Genomic DNA, 12,822 nt, shown 5'->3' on the forward strand with positions numbered 1-12,822 from the left:
TATAGAACATAGAATTCGAAGCGACCTGGGAGGTCTTCTAGTCCAACCCCTGCTGGAGCCATTTCAAACAAATGGTGTCCAGTCTCTTTTTGAAAGCCTCCAGTGATGGAGCACATACAACTTCTGAAGGAAAGCTATTCCATTGGTTGATTGCTCTCACAGTTAGAAAATTTCTCCTTAGTTCTAGGTTGCTTCTCTCCTTGGTTAATTTCTATCCATTGTTTCTTTTTGGTGCTTTGGATAATAATAATAATAATAATAATAATAATAATAATAATAATAATAATAATAACAACAACAACAACAACAACAACAACAACAACAACAACAACAACAACAATAACAACAACAACAACTTCAGAATTCAAACAGAGAAGCACCTGCAACATAACACCCTGGACTTAACAATTGTCAATAAGAAAGACAATAAAGTTTGGATAGTGGATATGGCAGTGCCTGGAGACAGCAAAATAGACGAGAAAGAACTGGAGAAGATAACAAAATACAAAGACCTACAAATAGAAATAGAAAGACTGTGGCAAAGGCAAGGGTAGTACCAATAGTAATGGGTGCCTTTGGTGCAATCCCAAAACAATTGGAGAACCACTTGAACACCATTGGCATTGACAAATTCTCCATTAGTCAATTGCAAAAGGCAGCCTTACTAGGAACTGCTTCCATCCTGCGATGATATCTGTAATACCATCAAACATCCACATCTGCCTATCCCAGGTCCTTGGTAAGGACTCGATAGGTCGACAAAAATGCCAAATCCAGTCTGAACATCTGGCTGACTGTGCAATGAATAATAATAATAATAATAATAATAATAATAATAATAATAATAATAATAATAATAATAATAATAATAATAATATTGGAAGGGACCTTGGAGGTCATGGTTGGGATCAGATCTACAATTTCCAATTGGGATGATTTTGAGCCTAAAGAAAACCATTGGAAAGAAAGTCATTTGTGGTCAATAGGACTGTCCTTCTAATAGCAAGATCCAAAGAAGTCCATCTCCTGGCAAGGTCCAAGAAATGAATGATACAGGCATCTTACATTATTTTATTAGAGAGTGAATTTCTGAGAATATTTCCTGCAGTACAATATAGGAATTGAGCTTTTGGTCTGATCTTCTCTTGCTTTCCCCTTCATGAGATCAATCAGAATCCAAAGCTGTTACCAAACATCATCCTGGGTTACAGATCGTTAGATTGTCAAACCTGTGCACTAGATGTATAATACAGCAATCCAAGTGATTAGTTATAAATGTCCTTAAAGGAACAGCTTCAGGAAATATGATGTGATTCTATGAATTGAAGATGAAAGCCAACTGCAGTCTCTTATCTTGCAGTATACCGAGTATGAGCTTCTGGCATGTCCTGCCCTTCTTCTTTGCCACTCATGAGATCAACCAGAATCCAAAGCTGCTACCCAACATCACCCTGGGCTACAGCATCTATGAGAACTTTTTCAATGCAAGGATAACATACGAGGTCATGATGGACTTGCTGTCTACAGGGCAGGAGAATGTCCCAAACTACAGTTGTGGAAGACCAAATAACCTTCTGGCTGTGCTTGAAGGGACCGATTCGGAGCTCTTTCCTTCCATTTCAACTATGCTGGGCATCTACAAAATTCCACAAGTAGGAATGAACACTGAAGCTAATTTCATTTTGTAAAGTCTAATGATAGTCTAAAAGGGGTCAGATCATAAATAAAATGATTTAGATGACAGAGCTTAAAGGACGCCTGAACTATTCTATTTTCATCATGCATTCAAATACCTTACTTCATTCTTAAATCATTGTATATCGTGATTGTTTTTAAAAGATAAACAGGTTACAAAGAGATTTTTCATCTGAACGAACCTCCACCCATAGCTCAAATGAAGTGCTGTCAATCATCCTTTGCATGGAATTTGCATCCTCTTTTCCCACCCTTCTGCCTCCTCTCCCTGTCTTCTGGTCACTGCAGTCTTGGGAGAAAAAAAAACAACTTTTCACCCTTATTCCAACCAATTCCAAACAAAATCTCTCTATATTTTTAAAGCCTTTACAATAAAAGAGCACAGCAAAAAGAGAAACAGTGTAATACAGCAATTTGTTATTGGGGAAAGGAAAAAAAAGAATAGGACAAGAAAACAGCATATCTAATGAATAGTTCTGTGCAGTTATATAACTTAGTGAATATAATTGACCAGCTGATATGTGAGTAGAGAGTTAGCATCAGAAAAAAAAAACCCTTAGAAGTAAGCACTTATTTTTGTCCTTAAGAGCAAAGCAATCAACCATCTTTTCTGTTTCACCTTAGATCAACTATGGGGTCATCAGCCACATTCCAGAGCAGAAATATAATTTCCCTTTTTTCTACCGGGTGAGTCCAAAACAAGAGCCTCCTCACTTGGCAATTATCAAGTTGCTCCTGCATTTCCGATGGACGTGGATTGGCCTTGTTGCTCCAGACAATGAAACCGGAGAAAAATTCAGAAGAACCTTTGTGCCAGAAGCCTTAAGGAAAGGTGTCTGTGTTGCCTTCTCAGAAAGCTTACCCATGGTTCTTACATCAGGGAGGGATAAGTACATCCTTCAATATGTTAGCGACAGTAAAGTGAAAAGTATTGTTTGTCACTTGGACTTTCAGTCCTCATTAATACTAGCATTACTAATACCAAACATTGAAAAGACAAAAATCCTGTTTGAGGGAAAAGTATGGATTGCTACAGCTTTGTCAGATTTAAATGTGAGATTATTTTACCAATATGTTAATCTCCAGCATTACCATCTTTTATTATCCTTCTCAACTAAGGCAAAGAAATGGACACAATATCATGATTTTCTTTCACGTCATTTTGCTACAGGGATGTTTGGGGAGGAAGCATTTCAGTGTTCTTATTCAAGACCTTTGTTGTCTAAGAAAGTTTGGATCACATGCCTGGAAAAAGAGACCTGGGAAATCCCATTCCCAGATCTGGTTGCAAGAATCTTGTCTGAGGATGGCTCCAGTATTTCCACAACTATCCAGGTTGTGGCATCAGTCTCCAGTGCTGCCTTTTCCTCCCAAACGAGTAAGAGGAGGATGCCTTCTGGGGACCACCAGACACTCCAGATGGTTCAACCGTGGCATGTAATGCTTCTTCAATATTTTAATAATGGTTCCCTTTCAATTCTTACATGTTATCATAAAGATAAGCAGAGATGATGGGGATAACCCAAGAACAATTGCCTGTTTCTAATATTTGTTCTGACAAGATGAGACATTTTAGAGAGAGAGAAACAGATAGATTGTGCTGCTGAATCTTCTAGATTAAGCCTGGTGTGCTGATTGAGGATGCTTGTGAGAATAGGTTATGATTTCTGAAGAGACTGGAAGGTTCTTTTCAGAATTGCTGAATAAATAAGCAGTAGGATGGGACAATAACCATCATGTTCTACTGAACTTCCATCATTGTTGCACAACATGTTTGGGATCTGAGATTACCAATTTCATCAAGCAGAGCAGGCTAAAATAATAAACTAAAAAGATCTGTATGTGTGTGAGAGGGAGAGACAGACAGACATAGACAGAGAGACAGAAAGAGTGGAAAGAGCCTGGGAGAAACAATGGGAGTGGGAAAGAAAGAGAGGGAGAGGTAATTAGAGAGAAAAATAGAATCTTCCTACCACATTTGCATACAGAAGCGCTGCGATAAAGTACCTCTGTTTTGACTTAGTGCTCAAATGAGAATGTATACATTGCAAGGATGATTCTCCATGTCTTTTCAGCTCCATCCATTTCTAAGAAACTTCCAGATTTACAATTTTTCTGTAAATGACGTTTATTTGGATGAGTATGGAATTTCCACTGCTGACTTTAATATCGTGGACTGGGCAGTATTTCCCAACAAATCTGCTGCTGGGGTGATAATTGGGAATATTGAAAAAGAAGTCTCTTCAGACATCAAGATCTCAGTCGATGAGAGCGCCATCATATGGCCAACATCTTTTAACAAGGTAACCAAGTCTGCCTCTATGTGGGTTTTATTGTTCACCTGTTCCTATCTATCCATGTGATTTTGTGGTTTATCAGTCTTTTAACTTATATGGAGAGTCACCACAGCTAAAAGGATAGGTTAAAGGAGACTATTTCTCCTGTTCCTATCAAAAGATCTATTTTTATGATAAGAGATATCCAGTTTGACGTCATAGCGATATAGATGTGGGGAGAGGAGAGCTCCATACCCCACAGCTGATTTCCTTCTGCCGGGCCAAAGGTTGTCCCGGAGAGGCGACAACAAAGGAGGAAACCCTCATTGATAATGGGCAAATGTCAGTTAGCCCATTTGATCCAAGGAAATCCCTCCAAACTGACAGAAGAAGGACAGACTGCATTCATGCAGTCTGACCAAGAGCTTCTGACAGCTGGGAAGGGTGAGGACTAGCCCAATGAGAGGATCAATAACAGCATGACATGGAACTGGGTGAGAAGATCCTGTTTCTAGCTATCATTTTTGAACACTATTCTCTGGAATACATAACAGGAAAATAATGGAAATGGAACACCAAAACGTTTGCTTGATAGGAGATTTTAATACAATTGTTGATAGAAAATTAGATTATAGAAGGAGCAAAGGAGGGGAAAAGGAAGAAAGACAGAATGGCAGAAGAAATTTCCATACAGGATACTTAGAGAGAAAGAAACCCTAAAAAGACCCAGTACACATTTTATTTGAATAGACATACAGTAAATCTTGGCCTAGAATTGATATGATATGGATGTCCCCTGAGCTAAGTAATAATATATATGAGATTGAGGTAAAACCTAACATTTGGGCAGACCATAATCCAATAAAGCTGACCCAGAAAGAGATAAAGAAGAAATCAAGATGGAGTTTGAATCAATCCTTGTTAAAAGAGAAACACTTTGTAGAATTATCAATAAAGGAAACAGAGTTTTTCTTTAAAAAAAATAAAAAGGAAGAGATTTAAATTCAGAATACATGGGACACAGCCAAAGCATATTTTAGAGGATTAGCTATAACATATATGGCTAAAAAGAACAAAGAAAAAAAGAACAATTTACAGCACTAAGAGAAGAATTGAAGAAACTGGAATTAGAATTACAAATACATCAAGAAAAGAAAATTGTGAAAAGACAAATGGAGACAGTGAAACATACCGTATTTTCCAGAGTATAAGACGACTGGGCATATAAGACGACCCCCTACATTTCCTGTTAAATTATAGGGTTTGGGCTATACTCGCCGTATAAGACTACCCCTCTTCCAATGCACACCAAATAAAAATTAAAAAACATCAGATTTGATTTTAATATGGTAATTTTAATTCAAATGCTTATGACATGCAGGCGCTTAGTAGGAAAACTGTCACTTATAAACATAAGGCTGTTTGTCATCAAATATGTAGACATAAAACAGTGCAAGTGGATTAAATAATAATAATAATAATAATAATAATAATAATAATAATAATAATAATAATAATAATAATAATAATAATAATAATAATAATTTGTAAGGGACCTTGGAGGTCATCTAGTCCAACCCCCTGCTAAGGCAGGAAACCCTATACCATTTCAGACAAATGGCTGTCCAGTCTCTTCTTAAAAACTTCCAGTGTTGGAGCATTCACCACTTCTGGAGGCAGGTTGTTCCACTGGTTAATTGTTCTAACTGTCAGGAAGTTTCTCCTTAGTTCTAGGTTGCTTCTCTCCTTGATTAGTTTCCATCCATTACTTCTTGTCCTGCTTTCAGGTGCTTTGGAGAATAGCTTGACTCCCTCTTCTTTGTGGCAGCCCCTGATTCCAGCAACCATTCTCTATTTTCCTAATTCACTTTTTCACTTTTCCTAATTAACTCTAAAGCTTTCCCTGCACAGAGCCTTAAGTAACACAAGCTGCCTGCAATTAGTGCAGGTTCGCATCCCACCAGGCTCAAGGTTGACTCAGCTTTCCATCCTTCCAAGGTAGGTAAAATGAGGACCCACATTGTTGGGGGCAATAAGCTGACTTTGTAATAATGCTGCTGGGTGTGTGTGAAAGCCCTAATAAACAGGCATATACACAGAATGAAGGCTATTGCTAAGCACATTGATTTGTGCTTTAAATTGTAAGCCACCCTGAGTCTTCGGAGAAGGGCAGGATATAAATGGGATTTAAAAAAAAAAGACCAAATGGGAGATCCGCTCCAGGGTTTCCAGCCAGCCCTGTCCCTAAAGTTTCAGCACCCGGCGTATAAGACGACCCCTGACTTTTGAGAAGATTTTCATGGGTTAAAAAGTAGTCTTATACGCCGGAAACTACGGTAAATTAAATTTAATAGAGTCAGAAGAATTGGCTCTACAAATAAAAAGGGTAAAACAAAACTTTTTTGAAAATGCAAACAAGCCAGGAAGATGGTTGGCATATAAACTGAAAAAAGAAAGAGAGAAGAAACTGATAATAAACTACAAAATGAGAAGGGTGACTTACAATTCCAAACTGATGCAATTAAAAAAAGAAAGACCTTTATGAAAAATTATATAGAAGGAATTTCTTGAGAAAAAATGATACAATACTTTGAAAATGCAAACCTACCAAAAATACAAGAAAACCTAAAAAATATATTAAATGAAAAAATTACAATGATGGAAGTGATAAAAGCTATTAAAAAACCAGAAAAACGATAAAACCCCAGGACCGGATGGGCTACCCACAGAGGTTTACAAATGTCTGCAAGATACATTAAGTCTACCAATGAAGGAAGTGTGTAACGAGGTATTATTAGAGGCCAAACTACCAAACATGGATGGAAGCAAGTATTACTTTAATATCAAGAGAAGATTCAGATTTGACACAGATAAAAAATTATAGTCCAAAATCATAATTAAATGTGGATTATAATTTTTTTGCCTCAATAATAGCAGAGAGATTGAAAAGATTCTTGACTGAAATTACTATTCTTAGATTAGCAAAAATGTTTAAAAATATGTCTAGCAAATGTTGGAAATGTAATCAAAATCCCGGTACATATTATCACTTATGGTGGACATGTGTAAAAGCAAAAAAAAATTTGGACTAAAATACATACTTGGTGAGAAAAGGTGTTAGGAAAACATGTAGATTTTAAACCTGAACTTTTTTTACTAGGCATAATGCCAGAAAAGTTTGATAAACAAAATGTATATTTAACATTACATGTATTAACCGCAGCAAGGATTGTGTTTGCACGGCACTGGAAAAATGAGATAACACCACCAAAGGAAGCAATAATTAAGAAAATATTGGACTGGGCAGAAATTGACAGACTCAGATTGAGAATCAAAGGAAAAGAAGATACAGAATACTTCCAAATATAGAACTTATTTTTTATCAATGATTGGAAAAGCGGGACAGAGAGTAAGAATTTAACCATTATGTCTAGGCAAAAATCAACCCAGACAACACATTGTTCATTAAGCACAAATGAATTGTAATGATAGAAAACTAATAGAATACTTTTTTAAAAAATCTATTGCTTATGATGGGAATACCAACATTGTTGTGATGTAGAATGGAAAACATGTTGTTGGCTATCCCAAAGCTGTTTGTAGCATGTAAGGAAACCTAGGAGCATCACAAACCAATGAACTGGCCTTCGACACTGAGGGACTTACGGTAGGGCATTTTATTCAGTGGAATCTTTGGTGTTCTCTGAGCTTGTTTGTTTGTTTGCAGGTAATTTCACTGGTTAATTTCCCAACTAAGTAACATCATCAATGCCTGATGATAGCACTGATAATGTTATCTATTCAAGTGATGAAATATCTACAAACAGGCAGTCAAAACCAGAGAACATCAAGGAATTTACAATTCAACCCTGAGTTACACAGATTTTCTTCTATTGAATCATTCAATGTTTTTTTTTTCAGAACTGGAGTCTTCTTTGAGACTGAGTTGATAGTAAATTGAGATCTAAGAAATACATATTGTAAGAAGGCAGAGGAAATGTTGTGACAGATGGTGTTCTAGCAATTGCTAAGACAAGACGAAGTAACCCTTTGCTTTCCATGCTTTGGACTAGACTTTCCACAGTTTTGTATCTTTGACCAGTTGGCTGAAGCTGACAGGATCTGAAGCCCAAATGCAGAATAATCCTAGGATAATGATGATTGGACTGGAGAGTCAGCAGCTCTTTCTGAACATTAAGGGAACTCTGAGATCATAGCCTGCTGAAATGAAATTGTTAGTGGAGAAATTTCACTGAAACAAACATATTTTAATTGTATGTGGGAAAAGATCTTGAAAGTACCCTCTTGAATTCATGAACCCACTTTGGTGCTCACTTCCATTTTTAGAAGTAATCCCCTCATTCATACATTTCTCTGATTTTTTTTCTGTTCAGAAGGCCCCCTTTTCTAGGTGTACGGAACGTTGCCTCCCAGGATATACCAAGCTGATGAGAGAGGGAGAACCAGTTTGTTGCTATGACTGTTCTCCATGTATGGAAGGAACCATCTCTGTGCAGGAAGGTAGGTAATTCAAGAACAAAGAAGCAGCACCAGTCTTTTATTCTAAGGATAATATGGTAGCAATAGGAATTGCAGTTAGACTTATTTACTGCTTCATAGTGCTTTACAGCATGCTCTAAGCATATTGCCCCTCAACAATCTGGGTCCTCATTTTACTGACCTTGAAAGGATGGAAGACTGATTCAACCTTGAGCTGGTCAGTATCGAACTCCAGGCAGTGGGCAGAGTTAGCCTGCAATACTGCATTCTAATCACTGTACCACCACGGCTCTGGTATTAGCAAGATTTGTTCTCATATACCAATATACCATTAGATTCAAGAAACAGACTAAAAACACTGCAACAACTGTTCAGTGAAGGTAAAATTCACCATGGTGGATGTTTTCACAAGTTCCTGAAACAATAACAAGCAATCTTGAAAAATACTGAGAGACCTTAAGAAACATGACAGCATTTGAAACACCTATACAAAACAAACCTAACCTCAAATTCTAGTAAGATATTTTTTCTGGCAATTGCAAGAACAAATTTAGGAGAGAATTGGAAAAATAGATATTTTGTCAGTGATGTCAGATTGGGAGGTCACTTTGGAGAATATGCAGCAATGACACAAATACCTACAGCATTGATTCCTGGCAGCATTAAGTCATGTGGACATGACCTCCCAGAATTCCTTGGGAGTCATGGAATTCAGGGAATTGGGGAATTCTGGCTGAGGAATTCTGGGAATTGAAGTGCACGTCTTAATGTTGTGTAGGTTGAGAAACACTGATCTACAGTATCTGTGATGAAGCTTAAGTAACTTTTTTTTAAAAAAATAGGTCTCGTATGTGGAACACATTGCACAGCAGGATATAAGCTTTAGAACATGATTTTTAGTCAGAAAGTTGTGAGATGAATCAAAACTAATATCAGATGCCAGCAAGAATCTTTACACTTTAAAGTAAAACACAAACACAGAAACAAATAGATTATATGTGGAAGTGGTGTGTGTCTGTATGTCTCTCTCTGTGTGTGTGTTTATTCTGCTCACAGCTTGGAGAAACAACAAAAGGGAAGAGAGGAATGTTTTCCATAAACATAATTATCTACTTTATTCATGCTTAGTAAGTAAGCATTTTTCCCTTGCATTTCATTATTCTAATCATATCATTTTTTAAAAAAATAGAGAGAAAAAAACTTCATTGCTTTATCTACATCCTGCTTCTTGTCAGTTGGTCATGATGCGTGGAATACCATTGAATCACTATTTAAAAATTCGTTGTGTTTTTCAGATGTAGCCCAATGTGCAAAATGTCCACATGACCATCTCTCCAATGAGAAGCGGGATCAGTGTGTCCCCAAAGTTATAACTTTCCTGTCCTTCAGAGAAAACCTAGGTCTCATCCTAGCTGTCTCTGCCCTTTTTTTGTCTCTTATCACTGTCTTAGTTCTAGGAATTTTTATTAAATATCGAGAAACTCCCATAGTCAAAGCTAACAACCGTGATCTCACCTACATTCTTCTGATCTTTCTCTTGCTTTCCTTCTTGACTTCCCTTCTGTTCATTGGTCAACCCAAGAAAGTGACCTGCCTTCTTCGGCAAACTGCCTTCAGTGTTGTTTTCTCAGTTGCTGTGTCATCCTTGCTGGCCAAGACTATCATGGTGGTGATGGCATTTCTGGCCACAAAGCCAGGCAGCAAAATGAGGAAATGGCTGGGGAAATCTCTGGCCAATTTCATTATCTTCTCCTGCTCTGGTGTTCAGGTGGGCATCTGTTTCATATGGCTGGGAATCTTTCCCCCATTCCCAGATTCTGACTTATATTCCCAAAAAGGGAAGATTGTACTGCAATGCAATGAAGGTTCAGTCATCATGTTCTATTCTGCCCTTGGCTACTTGGGCTTTCTGGCTTTCATTTGTTTCTTGGTGGCTTTTCTAGCCCGAAAACTACCAGGGGCCTTCAACGAAGCCAAGTGGATCACCTTCAGCATGCTGCTCTTCTGCAGTGTTTGGGTTTCTTTTGTCCCTGCCTACCTAAGCACCAAAGGAAAATACATGGTGGCTGTGCAGATCTTCTCCATCCTGACCTCCAGCCTGGGCTTACTTGGCTGCATCTTTGTCCCCAAATGTTACATCATCATTCTAAGACCTGAGATGAACTTGAAGGAGAATCTAATAATGAAAAATAATAAGTGAACGTGATTGTGGCAGTTATATTTTATCCAAATTATTGCTAAGTTAAAATAAGACATTACAAACAGTTATTTTTTCAACGCTGCTAACATCGAATGCTATTGCTTGACAAGAGATAAAGAAGTAGCCATTTCATATGTTAAACTTGTGTATTGCTTTAAAAGGTTGGGAGGGGGCATGAGTAGAATTTCACCTTCAAGGCCATCTCTCTAGGTAAAGAAGATAAGACCTTGGCGGGTTTTCTAATGGAAGGGAAACTGATTCTTTAATTTAATTGGAGAATATGATTAATGACAAAATTAGAAAGGTGGAGAATTGTGTTTTAATATATTGTGCAAGGGGTGAAGATTTCAGATTCCAGCTTCCTTCGAAGAAGCATAAAGGACTTTTACGGTAAACAATGCCTCAAGTCAGTTGAAAAGCCCACACGTCGGAAACTTGACATATTTGTTCAAAGACTTTTTCTTCCTCCCATGTGATTAATCTTACTATCAATAAATAGCATAGTGAAGTTTGTTGATGTTTCCTCCACCAATTTAAAATCATGTTATTTGTCTTCTAATCTACATTTCTTTAATATCCATTCAATGTACGAGATGAATAAAGAAAGGAATGTACAGTGTTGTCACATTTCTTTACTGATCTGGAAACATACTGTTTAACTTTGTTTTGTTCAGAATCTGGCTTTGAGTCCTTGTGTAAATTTTTTAAAAGGACAAAGAGATATTGTCAGATTGTCAGTTCTCAAAAACATTCCATAGCTCAACATAATTTCTTTTAATTATTCATTTATTTTAAAAGATTTGTAATGCCACCTATCTTGTGATATATTTTATGTTTTATAATCTTCAAAAGCCATGATCTTAACAAGTATTGTTGTTTTCCGTTTATCCAATCAGGAAGTGACATCTGCTTTGCATACTTAATTTATCTTTCCAATTTCTATCCACCCTCTTTCTCCTGTCTCTCCAAATTTTAAGCTTGAGCAGCCAAATGCATTTCGCTCAGCGTTCTATTCCCTAACAGCAGCAAGAAAATATGAGTCTCACTCAGGATTGTAGTTCCGAAGAGCAGAATGAGGATATGAGTCTCCCTCAGGGTTCTAGTCCCTAACATCTACATACTAGGCTGGTCCAGAGGGACTCTTTTCTCTAAAATCAGCAAGCAGGTCACTTCATCAGCCCTCATGACAACTGAACTGACCTTCAAACATAAAAACGGAATTGGTTTTTTTCCTTTTACTGACTACAAAGGTTGGCTCACAGAAGCAGAATAGCAAAAATGCCAAGCAAATAAAAAGCAGGTCCCACAAGTTTTTGAAACCAATTTAGAGATGTTTTATCAAGAAAATTTGCTAATTATATTTTTTAGATAAGATGCAAATCTCTTGCCAATGAAAACAATGACGAAAAAACCCAGAGCCAGGAAACTACAAAACAATCAGTCTGGTATCAATACCTGAGAAGATCGTGTAAAAGATAATCAAAAACAGATCTGTGAATATCTCAAAGCAAATAAAGTTATAACTGGGAGCCAACATGGGTTTGTTAAAAACAGTTCATGACAACCCAAGTTAATTTCTTTCTTTGACAAAGTGACTAAATTAGTAGACCAACAAAATTCTATGGACATAGTATATTTAGATTTCAGTAAGGCACTTGGCAAAGTAGACCATAACCTATTTCTTGGTAAGCTAGAAAAATATGGGACAGACATCTTCATCACCAGATGGATTTGTAACTGGCTGATAAACAGATCAATGAGTAATCCTTAATGATACTATGGCTACATGAAGTGAAGTAAGCAGTGAAGTACCACAACTATCCTCCTTAGGTACACTACTCATCAATATTTTCATAAATGACTTAGATGAGGGAGTAGAAGGAAGGGAATAAGCTGGCAGGAATAGCAACATCCCAGAAGACATATGCAGGATCCAAAAGGATCTTGACAGACTTGAGCAATGGGCTTTCTTCAACAAAGTGAAATTTAATGTGGAAAAAAGCAAGGTTTTACACTTAGGCAAGAAAAACAACAGATAGCTGTGAGAGGGACCTTGGAGTCCTCATGGAGAATCACTTACACATGAGCCAGCAGTGTGTGGCAGCAGCCAAAAATGCTAATACAATCCTTGGTTGTGTAAACAGAGGCATA

At 37.2% G+C, this 12,822-nt stretch overlaps 1 protein-coding gene across 1 annotated transcript; it reads left to right on the top strand.

Annotated features, from left to right (window-relative positions):
- Nucleotides 1-1,370: 1,370 nt before the first annotated feature.
- Nucleotides 1,371-10,671, top strand: LOC310634769 (vomeronasal type-2 receptor 26-like; the record flags this gene model as incomplete). The annotated part of the gene is made up of 5 exons (XM_083353305.1): nt 1,371-1,652; nt 2,320-2,748; nt 3,771-3,998; nt 8,366-8,492; nt 9,767-10,671. 5 exons carry the CDS (start codon nt 1,371-1,373, stop codon nt 10,669-10,671), a joined length of 1,971 nt encoding a protein of 656 aa, XP_083209431.1.
- Nucleotides 10,672-12,822: the final 2,151 nt, after the last annotated feature.

The sequence above is a fragment of the Vipera ursinii genome, assembly GCF_947247035.1.
Source record: "Vipera ursinii genome assembly, chromosome: 2".
In the NCBI taxonomy this organism is placed as follows: Eukaryota; Metazoa; Chordata; class Lepidosauria; order Squamata; family Viperidae; genus Vipera; species Vipera ursinii.